General features: G+C 40.6%; 1 protein-coding gene across 1 annotated transcript in view; it reads right to left on the reverse strand.

Moving 5' to 3' along the window:
- Positions 1–18,396, reverse strand: part of tenm3 (teneurin transmembrane protein 3) — a 180,778-nt gene that overhangs the window by 97,756 nt on the left and 64,626 nt on the right. Inside the window, 2 exon segments of the mRNA XM_056408324.1 lie at positions 1,524–1,697; positions 15,292–15,559. Of these exon segments, the coding sequence (XP_056264299.1) occupies positions 1,524–1,697; positions 15,292–15,559 (442 nt within the window).

The following is an 18,396-nucleotide window of genomic DNA, read 5'->3' on the forward strand; positions in this document are numbered from 1 at the left end:
ACCATTTGACATTTGTACACGACTGAAATGCTTTACCCTGAATATCCCATAATGCTCTCCAGCGAAATAACAGAATACACAACAACTGGTCTGCGGTTAGTGGAAAGACATTTTAGTTGCCGGAACATTTTCAAACATAATATTGCATATAATATTGTGAAAAAGTGCAGGAGTCACGGTCAAGCCCTGCCTCCTGCCTGTACTGTGTGGTAGGGGCGTGGTTCCAGACTGAGCTCCACCTGGCTCCTTGATTAGACCAACCTCACCTGCTCAAGCAACCAAGCTGCCCTCAATTAACTAATCACCCTCATGAACCACCCCGGTTCCTCATCCACTCATCACCAGATCGATGTCTCAGCTGACCTTGTGTGGCTGCTCCTGGCTGCTCTTACATCGACGATTGAACTTGATTGTGTTTGTCTTGCGTCTAACCCTGTCTTTCTTGTTCTTTCAGTCATTCGTCCTCCCGGTTCCCCAGTCTGCCGGCCTGGACTCCCCTGTCATTCCCCGACTGCTCCTCCATAGCTGTTTCCCTGACAATACACAATTTCCCCCTTCTACTCCCTGGTCTGCGTTTGGGTCCGCCACCACATATCGTAACAGCAGGTGGACAAAAAAAACCCCACTATGATGATTAAAACTTGCTATTATCAGCTAGAAAACTATGTAAAATGTAATATTTTAGGTTCATAATACTGTTAAACAAACAATTACAACAAACGCACGCTGTTGTATGCAAGCTAGCAAAGTCTCACACCCAATTAGATGCCAGCTGGCCGGCAATTGGCCGCTGCTTTTATGGCTCCAGTTGCTGCCAAGATTCAGCCGACTGTTAGCTGTAACGCAAACCAAATCTTCAATCTCAACTGTGTTTAGTGTCACACGACTGTGTAACCTGTGCGTGTGAGTCTCTCTGGTGTGTGTGTGTGTGTGTGTGTGAGAAGTGCTAGCAGGTAAAACAAGCATGGAGTTGAGGGTGGTTAAGTTAGCTCAGGGTGCAGTCAATGTAATCGCCTGTTCATGGACCGTTACACAAGTGTCTCTCTCACATTGTTCATAGTTACCAGGGATATCAATTCTGTCAAACACCAAAGCAATATAGCATATATTGAATTCATTAATATTTTGCATGATTGGTAAAATAATGATTCCGAAGGAGAGCCCTCTGTTTAGTTTGTGTTTTGTCTCCTTGTTTCAAGCTATATAGTGGCATCTGATAGCAAGAACAGAGCGTGTTGGACTGACACAGGTATGCCACACTTTCAATGAATGTCGTACAAGCACCTTTCTGAGCAGACTTGTCCCATTCCAAGCCTTAAATCCCAATCAACTTTAAACTTTGTCAAATCTGGTTGCAATTTATTTGAACTTCAACGCCCTTTGTGACGGGAACTCTTCTGTCCCAGTTAACATTATTTGCAGGACATTCTAATGTGGCAAAATGAGTTGCACAGAAGAAAAGGCCAGCACCACTTCCACTGACAACTCTTCCCAACCCCTTCTGATATTTTCTTCCATCTTACCTCCATGAGCAGTACTTGGAGGATTTCTTGAACTTGAAGGCAGAGCGGGACAGGGTGTTCCTCGGCAGCGGCCTGGTGGGCGGGGAGTACACTGAGCCGGTTGCCATAGTGTAGCCAGGAGTTGCCGTGGAGAAGAGGGGGGTGGTGCCTGTGCCTGTCTTAAAGAGGAAGTGCCTGAAGGGGCGAGAGAAGACACAGAGATTAGTTGTGGTACATTAGCAGGGAACATTTCTTTTGTTTACAGCCACAGACGATGATCTGCCGTACACAGTCTACACAGGGAGGAGGTTGGATCACTGGTACAGTGGTGCCAGGAGAACAGCCTCGTCCTCAACGTCAAGAAGACCAAGGAGCTGATCGTGGACTACAGGAAGCGGAGAGGAGAGCACACCCCCATCTCCATAGACGGAGTTGCAGTAGAGAGGGTCAGCAGCTTCAAGTTCCTCGGCGTGCACATCTCCGAGGACCTCACATGGACCACGCACACCACTCACGTGGTGAAAAGGGCCCAACAACGCCTGTATTTCCTTAGGCGACTGAGGAAATTCAACATGGCCCCCGCATCCTCAGATCATTCTACACCAGTACCATCGAGAGTGTTCTGACAGGTTGCATCACCGTCTGGTACGGGAACTGCACCGCCCTGGGCGTAGGGCACTACAGAGGGTGGTGCGGTCGGCACAGTACATCGTTGGAGGTGAGCTTCCCTCCATCCTGGACATATACACCAAGCGGTGCGTGGCCAGGGCCAAACGGATGATGAAAGACAATAACCACCCGGCCACAAACTGTTCACCCTTCTACCGTCAGGCAGGCGATACCGCAGTATCAAGTCCCGCACAAACAGACTGAGGGACAGCTTCTTCAGTCAGGCCATCAGGCTGCTGAACAAGGACTGAGACCCTCATTAACACTATACACCAGAACATATTCTGTGAATATCTATGGCCATGGTGTATATTTTATTACACTGTTTTATATATATATATATTGTATGTATATACATATATATATATATATATTGTCTCAAAAAAGTGTATATTTTATTACATTGTTTTATATATATATATTGTCATGATGTATATTCTATTACATTGTTTTATATATATATTGTTAATACTTTCTTCTTTTTTGTGTGGATATTGTATAGTTTATTCTCATTCTTATTCTTTTTTTAGTCTGCTACTGCTGTCGGGTGTTTTGCACATAAGAATTTCACAAACCGATTATACTTGTATAAAAGGGGATGTGACAATAAAAACTTGAACTTGAAACACAGTGTTGCCCCCGACGACAGCATCAGGTAACTGTGTGATTTATGATTACTGCTCTATGAGTTATATATGGTTATTCCTTCTGCACTGCACTCTGGACAAACAGGGGGCCCTCTGCAACGCACACCAATAAACACAAATTAAAATTGTTGAAATATTTCCCTGTAAATCTGAAAAAGTTATGAGAATGCGGTGGGATCATAACATTGAAAAAAAATTTTTTAAAGATTATTGCAATCCATTTTTCTTGAAAATATTTAATTGTTAATCATTGACTGTATGAGCTGTGCTTGAACATCATTTTTAATGAATTAGTTTTTAAAATATGACATCCTACATTGCTGTAAACTAATATACATTTTTATTTTGCCAACCAGGTTTAATTACAATCAATAACTGAAGATGGATTTTTGCTGTAATGTGTCATGCAAAGTAGCCTATTATATACACTGACCTTACATAAACATTTACTATGGACAGCATGTTATTGTCGTTTCCGTGTTGTGCTGTAGCCTACAGACACAGTTTACACCATTAAAAGTCCAGTTATGAACAACATGGATCATAGATATGGGGCTGCATTTAAGTTGTTAAAAATACATTATTCCGCATTAGTATTTCATGACTATATTTCACACACAGTGCCTGTTAATTACATTGCCCTAAGACTCAGAAATATCTTGGGTGGGTATTTTTAGCCGTGGCTCATCTGGTGGAATCACAAGCTGTCGAGAGCGACCGCAATTAGCTGGAACGCGACGTACTTTGTTGTTTGCTGGAATATGGATCCTGAATCCACCTGCAGCCAAAGCTTTATGATGTAGAATCTCTGCTTTCCTTCATATTTCATTTTAATTTCACCTCTCTCACAAATCGTGCTGCTCATTTCCTATCAGCTAATTAACATAACAAATTAGAACGACCACTGCCATTGATTGGCTTTATGTCTCCTAACAACTTCCTTTAATAAAGAAAAGATGTGTGAGGACCGACGGAACTGCGGATTCAGAGTATAGGACAGGCTGGCCCTGACTCCACTCCGTGATCATGCTTACCAGTACTTATCTATGTGTCATTGATCCTCCTCTCTCACGTTAATGTTGAACATGTCCAAACTTCCTCCATTCGCTGACGTTGTCACCTGGCTTCCCCCTCTACTTCAATCATACATACCACCACTAGAGGTTGCAGCCTAACCATTTTTGGATCTACCTGTGGTGGTCGAGCAGACAAATAGATGATAACGGTTTACTGAGCTAATTAGGAGATAGAGTGGGGCCATACCACCTCAAATCTATGCTCCTGATCACAACTGATAACGGACACTTAAAGGGCTTATAATAGTCGAAGCGGGAGACAGTAGAGAAAAGGAAGTGATGTGGCTATATCGCAGGCCACTGCAGTGACATGGTATAAGCCACTGTGGTGGCTGGGGCGTGATTACGCTCAGCTGTGGAGGTGTGTGGCGGAGTGGCTCAGGGAACAGGGGCCGGGAAGAGGACTGAGCACGGTGGCTCAGTGGGTAGCACTGTCGCCTCACAGCAAGAAGGCCCTGGGTTCGAATCCCGGTCGTTCCAGGTCCTTTCTGTGTGGAGTTTGCATGTTCTCCTCGTGCCTGCGTGGGTTTCCTCCGGGTACTCCGGTTTCCCCCACCATCATAAAGACATGCACCGCAGCCTCACCCCGGTTCGTATGGATGTGAATGAATGTTGGTGGTGGTCGGAGGGGCCGTAGGCGCTGATTGGCTGCCACGCTTCCGTCAGTCTGCCCCAGGGCAGCTGTGGCTACTGATGTAGCTTACCACCACCGGAATGACTGTGTGTGTGTATGACTACTGGACTCTGTACTCTGTAAAGCGACTTCGGGTGCCTTGAGAAGCGCTATATAAAATAAATGATTATTATTATTACTAATTGGCCTCAGATGTGCGGAATCAGGTTGATTGTCTCTCTGCTATATCAGTTGCAAGAAAAATGGAGGGACGAGACCGGAAAAGCAGGCACTGAATAAAGTATCTTGCCAAACGTTATACTACGTGTTTTCATTCCTTGGTGCTGGGGGAGGGGGGGTAGTGTAACAGGACCTGTTACAGCCTCTGTGACACAAGATAACACTCCATATAAACCAGTGTTTTGTCTTTGTGAAAACCACAAAGGCTGTAACTCCCATAAGTCAGTCACAATGTGTTATCATGCTGTGTGCACAGTGAATAAAGTGCTATTACGCTCATAAGCTTGATTAATGAAGCCTGTGATATATATCTTTTTGTCTCAAGCACAACCGCCTTCTACCAACGGTCCTGAACTAATTTGTAAACTATAATAATAATTCACCCATTAATAATCCTTCTGAACAGTAAAATACTACAATGTTGTCAATATGTATCAGGAAACCCTGCAACGGTTGACATTAGTTTTGATTGTTTTAACAGAAATTTGGAGACCTTAATTCTCAATGAGAAGATGCTTTCCGGTTTCACCAAAAGAAGAAACTCTCAAAACACTTCATACATTGTCACCCAACTGGAACAAGCGAGCCGGGTGACAATGGTCTTAAGCCAGCCTGTTCCTCTTTCTTTTGCAAAAGGGACGTCTTTAGTTTCTACGGGAAAATGTCCACGAAACAAAATCACCGGCTCACTGTGCGAGTATGGCTGCAGTAATTACCAAGGTCACAATGTCTAATTAATAACAAAACTCCAGCTAACGAGCATCTGTAATTACAATCAGACTGCTCTCTAAATAGGCTGTGTGATTAACAATTAGAACCTATTATAACAAGGGTCCTTCAATTAATACCTGCCTCCAGGCAAGATGTGGAGAGAGAGAGACAGAAGAAGATGACAGGAGTTTAAGAGACTGAATGAATGAAGAAAGACAATGAGCCTTACTGTGTTGTGTCTGTGAGTTCTACAGCAGCAGTTAAAGCACAAACATATTGTTAAGCATTTAATGAAAAGCATGAGATGCACTGAGTCACACAGACAACAAGAGGAGAGGCTGTATTTCACATGGGATGACAAGATAAGGCAATGTCATGAGCTCTGTTCTTTATATCAATGTTCATTAAATGAAATCAGGCACAATTAGATAATTACGTTATAGACATGTTAAGCATCCACATGAACGAAGAAAAAAAGAATAAGTCCAATATTCCTGAGTGCTCTTCTTACGTATACTACAATATTATTCTGTTTTGTCTTTGGTAGCTAATTAAAAACAAATTTTTTATTCTGTCAATTGATCAATCTAAAATTGAAGCTTTTTTAGAATAACACATCTCTACTTGATGTGATGATCAGCAGTTAAAGGTTGGACTAAATTTATTAGTGTCCGTTTTGACTTTAAGTGGAGCGCTGTGAATCGAGTGGTTCTCAGTCCTGCTCCTCAGGACCCACAGCACTACTGCTTCTTATCTGCGAGTCCAAGCCATCTGCCTGATGTCCCTGGGATGAGTCAGGATGGATGATGGGCAATAGCAGGTTTTGATAATTCTTTGATACGAATAGTTCATGTTGCTGTATTATTATTAAAAGTAGTAACCTGACCCAACAGATGTTTTTTTACACACAACAATTCAATTTAATTCAGTTTATTTTGTATACCCCAAAATTACAAATTTGCCTAAGAGGGCTTTAAAATATGTCCACATACGACATCCCTGACCCAGGAACTCCAATCGGATCAGGAAAAACTCCCCCCCAAAAAGAAAAAAACTTTCAGGGGGAAAAAAGTGAAGAAACCCTCAAGAGAGCAACAGAGGAGGATCCCTCTCCCCGGATGGACAGAAGCAATAGATGTCATGTGTACGATGAACAGCGTTACAGAGTTACAACACATTCAATCAATATGACAGGAATGTATGAATAATTAGTAGGCATGAACCACGATCCAGATTTCCACAATCCATGAAACAGAAGAAGGAAGAGAGGAGATGGGGTGAGAAGCTGTAATGGGAAACTGCATGGAAAAGGGAGGGCACTTAACAATACTTGGCAGGTGACCAGATGAACTATCTGTCAATCAAACTCTTGCCAAATCCATTCGAAAGAAGAGCGAAAATGCTTCCACACACGAACGACAGCCTCACATTTGAATGTTATTAGGTTTAATATTGGGAGAGCAAATCTCTTAAAGCTCTATCTCATCACATTATCTCTGTTAAAATACACTTCTTTTTTGTTTGCTTCTATTTTTAGATTGTAAGAACAATTTTAATGTTTGTTAAATACAAAACAAAAGTGTGTGCGTGCTTGTGGATTTGTGTGTCACTTTAGGTCCATGCCTGGCCATGCACACACACACACACACACACACACACACACACACACACACACACACACACACACACACACACACACACACACAGAGAGAGAAAATGAGAACTGTCAGATGGAGATTAAAGGGAAATTCAGGAATGTAAAGCTTTGTACTTTTTTAACAAGTTTATGTATCAAAAAGAAAACTCAATTTAACAAAAGAAAAGACATTAGCTGTCACTGAGCAGCTGAATTGAAAATAGACCAATTCTAATACAATCTGCCAACAAAGGGGGTCTCTTGAGAAACTAAAAGGATTTATTCTTGCTTTCATTTTTATTATGTTTTTATTTTTGCACCACTTTCTTTCACAACCTACCAATTTAATATCAATTAATTCTAAAGTTATGATCTCAGTTTCCGATGCTGAACAATTGAGAGACACATTGAAAATCATGAAACCAATCAACCACAAATGAATCTCTGAAAATATCTCTGCATTTGTAATCTGCAGCCGTAGTAAATGGGCAAACACGGATTGGTTCATGTGTAGACAGACATGTTGACACCTGTTTTAGAATGGTGAGGTGGGAGGGACAGACAAACACAGGACTCTCACCCAGGAGATCATGTATATTGTCCCTGTGAAACTAAAAGTCAACATTGAGGTTTTTTGTCATGTCAGTTGTTCGAAATGTGACTCGCTAGTCAGTCGCCGTTTGAATGACTGATATGCCACTTGGTAGTCAAGTTAACATCAAGGGTGAACTTTGCTTTTGATGCCTAAACCTAAACTTCCTGTGACATCGACATTAATTACATTATTTTATTGTATTTAAGTTCCACAATTGTACTCTATTTGATTATTATTTGATTAATATTTTATTTCATTAAAGTTGTAAAATGTTATTCTATTTCATTGTTTTTTTATTCATATGTTATGTTATGTATTATTATTTTAGCCTTTATTTCAAGCAGTTTTACTATTATTGTAGTAGTTTCTAATTAGTTTGTATTAGATGTTTATTATCTTATTTTTAAACATTCATTGGTCTTAAATGATCAAATTGTTAAATTGCTATATTAATATTATTCATCTTTTTTGTGGTTCTCACGGTCAAGATTATTTTCGGCTCGTCCGTCATCTGTGAAGTATTTTAAAGTGCACTAACCTGTATGAAAGGTGCTCTACGATATACAGCTTGATTGATTGATCTGTAAGTAGTTTGTCATGCTAGGAAAGCTTGATGGAATTTATTCTGGATTGATGGTCATGTTCAGCAGTTTCTTCTTGTCATACAGAGAAACGCGGACACATTCATCATGCTTAGCTGAAATTACAGGGACAGAAATCAGATTTGTTTTTACAAAATCTATCGCCAAGAAGAATTACACTTTATCCCAAACTCTCATCCTGTATATTTAGGAGTCACAAATAAATATAGTGAAGCCGTAGCTTTCGCACAGTGGTTTACATTCTACTCAGATAATACACATTTGGAGGATACAGCTGGATCCTTGCATTTTTTAAATGTATTTTGCATGAAACTAGAAACCTTTAAAGGCAGTAAATCAGCAATCAGCTGCTCTGATTAAAGACGTTTTCTCCTGGTATTTACATCATCTGCACTGCGAGTTATTTTTATATCAATCCAACCATAGTTTGCAGTTGAATGTGGGCTGGAGAGTTTCTTGTGAGATTAGAAACATGAGTTTTCCATGATGCTGCTGCAGCGGGACATAAACCAGGACTGGGCCGTATGGCTAACTGGTATATATGTCTTTTATGAGTGTTTAAGTGTAAGTCAATTACAGCAGACAGACAGAGCGAGGATAATCAAGTGTAAAATGACTGTCACCGCAGTGCGCTTAGCTGAGAGAAGCATGTTGTCAACCATAACTAATCTGCTAGTCCGCTCATAATAGCAGCCCTTCAAATGCCCTATTCTACAACCTGCTTTTACATTACATTAACACTATTTACACACATCTTTAACAACAGAAGGCACACAAGCAGGCTGAGCTTGTGTGTGTTTAAGTGTGACGTAAAGTAACAAAAGCGAAAAGGCAGACAGGTTACGGATCCTCTGGGAAGAAAATGACTGTAACTAATGTGCGGATAGCAGATGTTTTATATACAGCAGCCGAGCTGGCATGTCTAACACTGTGACAATAGCCAATAGAACAACAGCGCACACATATATTCACACACACAGCCACTGCCTAAGGTTTGTGGGATAAAAGAAAAATGTAATTTACTTGTCACCATTTCATAGCTCTTTCTCTTCATGACAACAATCCTGCAACCACCCAACAGGCCTGTGAAGATGATTGCCTCTGATTTGTGTCTAGTTCTCCAAGAGAAACAGGACTTTAAAGTATACCAGTGGTAGCCACACTTTGGGTTTTAGGCCATATGCAGATAAACACAACAGGCCAAACAATAGTGAATGCATTGTTTTCAAAAAGCAGTGCTCTGGACCAGAAAATAAATTAATTCATGGGTAAACACTTGGACATAATGGTCGTTAACCGGTGTGCCCACATATTACAAAAGTATTTCTGTATCTGCTGCTCTTCCAGTTCTTTTAAATGAATTCAATACTTTTAAACTAAGTGCCCACTTAAAGGAAGTACCACCCCGAGCAATGAAGAGAAAATAAATAATTAATTAATTAAAAAAGATATTATTTAATGGTGACAAGTTATTATTGAAGGTACCTTAAGGTTGGCTTTGTTTGCCAATGACATTTGTGAAGCACAAACATACCATTAAACCCTTAAGGACATGAGTTAAGTCAAATAAGTTCTAAGAACCTGCCAAGGAAATACTAATATAGATGTTAATTAAAATAATAATATCCAAAATCAGCAATGCTCAAAGTTTTATATAAAGACATCACTATTCCCATACTATCTTCACAGTATAATACTGCAGCTGTGTGCATATGTGTGTGTGTGTGTGTGTGTCTAAAGACAGATTGACGATCAACACCTGTTCAATCCAGTCACCAGTTGTGTCGGGTGTCCCTTGAAATAACAAGTGCTCATGAGTGTGTGTGTGTGTGTATGTGGGTCAATGTAGGGATTACCACCTTTAAATGAGGACATTCACACCCTCCTGTCATATGTCATCCCATTCTCTCCCGTTTCTATCTCGTCGGTACCTCAGAAATGTCCGTAACCCACGTCTTTACTGTCTCTGTCTCTCTTTCTACTCCTTTCTGTTCTGTCACTCACACAATCAGCTGGAGCAGAAAGACAATGTGACCGTGTCAACATAAATCATACTCACTGTATATACATGTTCACAGGTACAAACAGAACATCATACTCCTCCGGTCAGTCGATTCTTTATGCTATCTATCCCCTCTGTTCCTATCTATGTGTCTCTCTCTGTGGAGGTACTGACAGCAATGAGAGAACCAAGTCCTTATATGCGTTCACATCCTTGACCATTGAAGGTGATTCACTTTATAAAAACCATCATTCAAAAATAGTACATTGATTATCATTCTCAAATATTTAGTAATAATAAAATAAAAAAATAATAGTTATTTTGCTGTTGACGATGACATAATTAATATGTTTGACAAATTATTAGTGATGCTAATGTATGTGATCTTATCATAGATTGTGGAATATAAAATAATATTTTGAGAATGATTTATATTTTAAATCTTTAATGTATATTATAATGTAAAAGTACATCATTTGCATTTGAAGACAAATCTATCTTTAATCCTCTCACTGGAAAGATGTGGTCAACACATTTCCTGATTGTCAATGGAAAGCATAACCAGAATTATTATTCAATATAATGGAGCATATAGTGGGGAATACCGTATCTATGTGATGCAACTGGAAGCAATATACTGTATGTCTTTTCATAGTTGATACAATATTCCTTGAACTAGTGCATGCAGGATATACTTTATATAATATAATTTGACGGATTAATTTGCACGTCTCCAAAAAATGTTAACTGTTGTTTTTGTCACGAATACTTTCACACAAAACACAAATATTACTCAGCGAAGTAATACTTTCCGCAGCGAGGTTGATTGTTCTGAGTGTTCTCATTGCGAGTAAATGGTTCAACCATTACAATGTGTATTCAAAAAGTGTGGACACGGGTTATGAGTAGGACAACAACACGGAGGGTTCGCAGTCCCAACCAAGAGGGCAAACATTATTATTCCTTTCCTAACCGCATATATTCGCAGGCAAGGACAGAGCGGGGGATAGGAAAGACACAGTCAAGGTATCATGTTTTGTGTGTGTGCGTGTGTGTGTGTGTAAAAGAGGGTCAGAGAGAACAGTATATAGGGTAAAGGTATGTGGCAGTTGGTGAGTGTTTTGTCTGTGAAGATTAACTATAGAGTCTATATGATACTGTGTCTGTTATGACCCCCCCTCCCCACACACACACACGTCTATCTGATACCATGTCAGCTGACAGGAATGTTGAGGAGAGAAACAGCCAGTGTTTGAACAGGACATAAACCTGGACCAGACAGGTGTGTGGGAGTGATATTGATCTTTACATCGGGGCAGCATGTCAAACTCTGAAATGAAGATATGATGGAGTTTCATGGATTACATATTAACTGTAGATTTCATTTGTGATACATGTGTTGTGCATGAGGACAATCTTAGTGTTACAGCTTCCAAAAGGTATTTGCATCACCACTGATTTTTGTACTAAGAAGGGGACAGAGACATTTGACATTTCCTCATCTTTTTCTTCGTGAAAAAGCAAAATATTCAAACAAAAGACAGAGAGAAACTGTCTGAAGATTTGAATATACAACGTGAGTCCCTGAAGAAATACTGCTCTTTCAAAGTGATCTGGCGGTAAGCATAAGCATTCATACTGAAGTCATTTTGGAATTTAACACTATTCTATTTGTGCTCCAAAGTAACCTCAAGCATAATACTTTTTTTTAAAAGTTGTGGTTTTGTAAGCACTTAGAAGTTTGAAATGACAACATTTTCTGACTCCCGGCTGGTTGAATACCCCTGCTTGTTCAGTGGTCCTCAGTTTCACATGGACGCTCTATGTAGCATCAGTTTAGGACGTAGCATGTCAGTTTCCACGCCTTTTAAAAATAAACTTCCATGTTTGCATGTTTGTTACATGCATACAGTCTCTTCTGACAAGGGTTTAGATTTTTTGATATATTCACACAACCAAAGTACTTGGTTAGGTTCACTAAAATACCATGGTTGGTGTAATATAACTATGTTTGTTATGGAACTGGTGCTAGTAAAGTACAGGAGTTACTAAACAAAACTATGGTCAAATAAGTCAACATAGACTTTGCATCACACATGAACAGAAGTCTCCGAGGTGAAAGTCTTGTGTTTGTGTCACAAAACTTTTCTGGCAGGAAACTGCCAGGAGGAAGGACGGCCCGAGCAACCAGTCGGCTTCAGAACATTCAGCTTTGAAGATGTTGGACTTGAGTGCTGACTGCTGAATGTGTGTGATTTGCCATTCAGGCTGTGCCTTCAGGTCACACAGCATTTATTTTTCAGCTCCACCGCGCAAGTTGTCTCATCTCCAAGTCTGTCTGAGTGTATATATGTGTGTAAGTGTGTCTGTCTGTGGGAAAAAGAGAGAGAAGTACTATTTTGTACACAGACACCCTCATACATACCACATTCACATGGGCTGTCTTTTCAGTGGAGGGATGGGCTCAGGTCTGAAAGATGATGCTCTGAACTCTGCATGCATATGCGCGTGTGCGTGTGTGTGTGTGTGTGTGTGTGTGATAGCCTTTCATATGAATATATAGCTGAGCCAGGGACATGGTTTGGCTGTCCCAAAGGTCCAAACATTCTCCAACACGCATGCAGCCAAAGTGCTGGGGCTTGCCAAGATCTTAAAGAGTTCCCCCCTCTATCAATCTATCAGCATCCCCTTTTTTCTCACAGGGAATGAGACAAAAGAGAGCGAGACGGAAAGAGAAGAAAGAAGGAAATAGTTGGCTACAAATTGTCTGGTGAAATAAAGGTGACGGTTAAAGTTACCCTCATACTTTGTGTGTTTGTGTGTAATAGGTCTTCATAAGGATATAGAACCACATCAGGGTTCATGGTTTGGCTGTCCCAAAAGTACACACACACACATGCACACACAGATACACACACACAGACACACACACGCACACAGACACACACATACACACACAGCCCAAATGCAATGGAAGACATTTCTCCATCTATCAATCTGTCACCCTTCTTTTCTCTCTTGGTGAAAGACATTCACGAGAGCGGGACAGAAAAAGGAAGACAGAGTGAAAGAGGGAGTGAGCAACCAATTGTCGGGTAAATAGAGGGTCAAGGTTGCACCCATAATTTTGTGTGTATGGGTGTGCGTTTGTATGGCCAGCTTGGGTGCAATAGCCCTTTACACTCACCAGCGTGATGTTACACTCTGCTGGAGAGAACTGAGGTTTTTCAAATATCAGAGTACGGCGAGGGGAATTTGTGTTCAACAAAGACAGGAAGAGAGAGAGCTACAAGTCGTTCAGTGAACAGGGACTCAAGGTTCAAATGATCCAATGAAACCTGTGTCAGCGCTGAAAAGAGACACAGTCCTCAGGGTGCTGCCTCGCGCTTTGAAAGGACAACTGTGATTATAACTGTAATGCTGAGTTCACACTTGGAGCGACACAGCAACACACTACAAGTTATTTTAAATGGAAGCCAGCGACATGGAGCCACAAACTGATTTTCTTTCCAATAATGTGGTCAAGTGTCAGCTAATTATTACTTTTTGTGGCGCCCTGTTTGGTTTAAAACACCGTTAGCCAAATGGAAGTGCTATTTATTGGCATTAGTACATCAATGAGTGCTTGAGCAACATTTTGACAGTGACTCGGCAACAGAGTCGTTGTTCATGCTTGGCCCATTGTCGCTTCTGTCGCTCGTAGTGTGAACAGACAGGTCTGGGAAAAGGCTCCGACAAATTAGCTGATCTACTGTCTCCTTGGATTGACAGCCTGTCGAAAGATATCGGAAAATGAGCAATTTCTTTTTTTGTAGGGCACTTTCTCAGTTGTGCCACTCCCTTTATATTAAATAATAAGAATCCAGCCTTAGTCGTTGAGTATAAGAGGCCCTCCCCCATTCATGGAAACTCCTGATACATAGGAAATGTTTCACAAAAATATAAATACGAAGAAGAAATAAACACAGTTTCATTCTACATAGAGCTCTTCATCACAAGCTGCGTTCAGCGACCTTTGTTGGCTGAATGTCATGAAAGTGTTTCACGTCTTTCCACTGGTGTTCCCCACGACACCAAAACAATTGGGCTGTCTGTCCATTTCACATTGTCACACAGTCAAGTTCAACTCAATGCCGCTTCCTTAAAATCTTTTATCCTGCCAAGATCTCTTTTAAATAGATGATGGGGTAAACTGTATTTCCTTTTCCTTTTAAGCAAACAAGGGTCTGGTGAGGGAAGTGCTCCATTTGGGAAGATCTCCATGGCACCGATGACGAAGTGGCGATGCTGTTTAATTTTTTTACATACTGGTGTCACTCGCCATGATGTTCATAATACATTACACAAGGTTTTCACATACTTAGCTTTTAATTACAAAACACCATATGTTTTGTAAAAGAATAACAATTAATGAATAAACACATTTAGATTCCGCTCCTCGACAGTAAAGTTTTGACACATCGGAAATGAATTTGAATGAACCAATTTACACTTGTTCTTGGTTCCAAGTAAACAAAAATGATGTTGTTCAGGATGCAAAAGGATTGGCCCTGTTGTTTATCTGATCTCATTATTTATTATTATTACTATCCATTAGGCCCAAAAAGGACAAAAGTAGAGAAACATTTAAGAAAAGGGATCTTATGCCTTCATGTAATGTTTTTCCTTGAGGAAACAATCAATCTAGTTTTAGTTTGATTGGCTGTTAGTCTTGCTCTCCAGTTGGGGAAGCGGTTACACTTGTGTGTGATGTGACATAACATTTATTTTCGTCTTCATTCAGACTGGTTAGGTTAAGTGTGCTGCTTGAGGACACTTGTGTTGGTGTTGAACTTTGTAAACAAATTAATATTTTGAAAAGCTTTATAAAACATTCTCAGTGTCATCCCTCCATCACCATAAACAGTAATGCTGACCCTGGTGACCTTAGTGACCCTATTGACTCCAGCTATGGCTCTTTAGTTGGATACAAAGTAAGATCGTAAGACATCGGTTTACCTTGTTTCCAGTGGCACATTGCTGCCCAGCACCCAGCTGTCTTGCAGCGGGACGCTCTCGGGGGGCGTGGTCTGCAGCTCGGCTGGTGATTGGCCGGCCACAAGGGCCGGGTTTCCAGTAGGAGGGGTTAGATGCCGAGCCGAATTCAGCGAATGGCCAGCGTGGTGCGTGGATCCCAGGGACTGGTTGAGAGCTGTCACTAAGGGCTGCTGGCGGTGAGGGGGAGGTACCGGAGGCAGGGTGGAGCCGTGGTGATTGGATGGTTGCTCTGTGAAATACAGAGAGGAAGATTGATGGTCATTTTACATGATATAAATGATAAAACACACACAGGTATAGATTGTTCGCTCGTCAACTCAGTTGGTCCCTTTCCCCACATTTTCCCCACATTGCCAGGTTTGCAGTTTGGAAGTTTAGATTTTTTTTTCAGTTTGTAGTTTTATTAATGAGTTGTAACTTGTTACTAAACATTTTGGCATTGGCTTCAGGGAGTGTAAGAGGAACTGATTTATGATTTGAGGTCCCCTCATATCATAAATCATAAATTGAGGTCCCCTCGTCATAAAGAAGACATCTGCAAAGTTAACAGGAGAAATTCCATCATATTGCACTTCAGATCACATATCATTACCCGAGCAAACAGTGTCTCACCTGAAAGAAAACTTTACTGGTCATCAAAGTAAATATGATTTGCTGTGATGCAGTATTTGGCAGAGACAATTCTGACGGTGACTCATTCTTAGCCAGAAAGCTCCTCTAAATATATCAGCCCTGAGGCTACCGATGGACAGACTGAAGATCAGTGGCAGAACTTCACTTTTGTGAAGAAAGTGGCTACGAAATGAAATGCAAAGTTAAACATTCACCTCCACATAGTGTGTGTACAATTGTGAATTTGTCCCTAAGGACGTTTAAGGCTGGAATTGTGAAATGGTTGTGTTTGAGTGGTTGTTCCAAAGTGAATATACAATATGTCTCCAACTTCAAACCTTTGCTGCTATTTCTCAAAATACTGTTAGAATTGCATAGCAATTATGGTACAATAATGTAGACCATTTATATATTAGATGTGTTATTCTATTTTAATTTAATTTCAGTTTAGCCTTAGTTAATGCTTATTGTACAGTATTTGCTAGTTTAAGTTTAGTTTCAGTTTTTCAAAAAGTTATAGTAACTACATATGTACCTACATATACTTCCAGATGATATGTTTAGAAACCTGCGTAGGAATGGCTATACGGCTTAATTATTTTGTAGAAAACGACCGCAGTTGGTTAACATTAGACCTGACATAAAGAGCTTGCTTGAATGGCATTTGATACACTATTTAAATCATGTCATTGTGATTTAATCATACAAACACAAACTGCAAGTTAACAAAAATAGAGATTCATTTTAAAGCTATTATGGCATCTTTGGTTCAATGACACAAGAGTGGATGGACATTCGATTGCTTCTGTCCATCTGGGGGGAGAGATCCTCCTCTGTTGCCCTCCTGAAGGTTTCTTTCCTTCTTTACCCCTAAAGGGGTTTTTCCTGCTCCGATGTGAGGTCCTGGGAAAGGGATGTCGTATGTGTACAGACTGTAAAGTCCTTTGAGGCAAATTTGTAATTTGTGATTATGGGCTATAACAAATAAACTGAATTAAATTTAAAACATTCGGTCTCCTTTTTTTGGGTTGGTGATATATTTGAGCTTAAAAAATAGTTTTTTAACCGGGCAATATTGCAACATAGTTTTTATTTAGTTTCACATTACGACGAAAGTCTTTTTCTCATTTGAATGTTTAATAACCCTGGTTCACAGATGCCTCACATTGTGTTGTATTATAAAACCCTGAGCTGCCGTTCCCCAGAGCAAACATCCACTGCAGTCAGTTCACTATCCCTGTATTCCTTGTTTACTGTAAATGCCCGATGAGACTTAAATCAAATGTTTCATGGTGATGAAGAAATTCAATGACAATGTAAATGTTATGACTCTATCTGCTCATGTCAAAATCAAAAGAAGGTTGCAGCTTTCAAATTCAGCATTTATCGACAGCGGGCTTGGATTTGAACCGCTATGTAAATTCCTTCGCGGTCAAGGATGGTGACAATTGTGACCCAGTGCTGCGTTGAGCTCAGACAGGCGGAATACTGATCCGTGATTGGCCTTCGCGTAGCCCTGCTAAGTTTTCCTAAACATATTTGTTGAAAGTTGACCTGGCATCAACTTTTCCCTGCTGTTTTCTTAAGCAGTGTTTTTTGGCTTCTCTTCTGTCCTCAGGGTGCTTTGAAGGAAATGAATGGCAATGCTGGTATTTGATTTGCATAAAGAGCATCACGTCTCCATTTCCCAGCCCTGCTGTTATTCATTCTCTGCTGCCCTCACTGGAGAAAATAGAAAGCAACGAGAGAAAAGGAGCGATATGTGCAGGAGCAGTAGGGTGGACAAGGGAGAGCTTTTTGTTTGACGAGAAAGTGCCCCCCCCCCCTCCGTCTCTGGCCTCTCTCACTCTTTCTGTTCCTCTCCATATGCTGTTTTGCCAGCTTAGTAATTGCTCCACTTATGCAAACCTTCAAGGCTGAATGCTGAAAGTCTCTCCCTCACACACACACAAACACAAACACACACACACGTGCATCATTAACAAGTCTATATCTTTGTATCATCACTGCAAATGTATATCAAAACATCTGCTGAAACACACACGCACGCACACACACGTGCACACACACACACACACACACACACACACACACACACACACACACACACACACACACACACACACACTATTCTATTTGCCAAATAAAAATAAATTTCTGTGAAGATGGAAGTTTATTTTGAAAGGACACTATGCATTTAATGAGCGTATAATTGACTTGCTGTCCCGAGGGGTACCAAGCATTGGTATTTGAAGAGTTGGGAGTGAGAATGTGTTGTTACCTTCGCATTGAAAATGCGGAAGGTTATGTTTTGATCGCCGTGTATTTATTTATTTATTTGTATGCGTGTTACTCGCATAACACAAAAAGTATTAAACCGAATCACATGAAATTTGGTGGGATGATTGGTTATTAGCCGGGGACCATTTGATTAGATTTTGGGATCAATCGGGT

This window comes from Pseudoliparis swirei, chromosome 24 (assembly GCF_029220125.1).
Source record: "Pseudoliparis swirei isolate HS2019 ecotype Mariana Trench chromosome 24, NWPU_hadal_v1, whole genome shotgun sequence".
In the NCBI taxonomy this organism is placed as follows: Eukaryota; Metazoa; Chordata; class Actinopteri; order Perciformes; family Liparidae; genus Pseudoliparis; species Pseudoliparis swirei.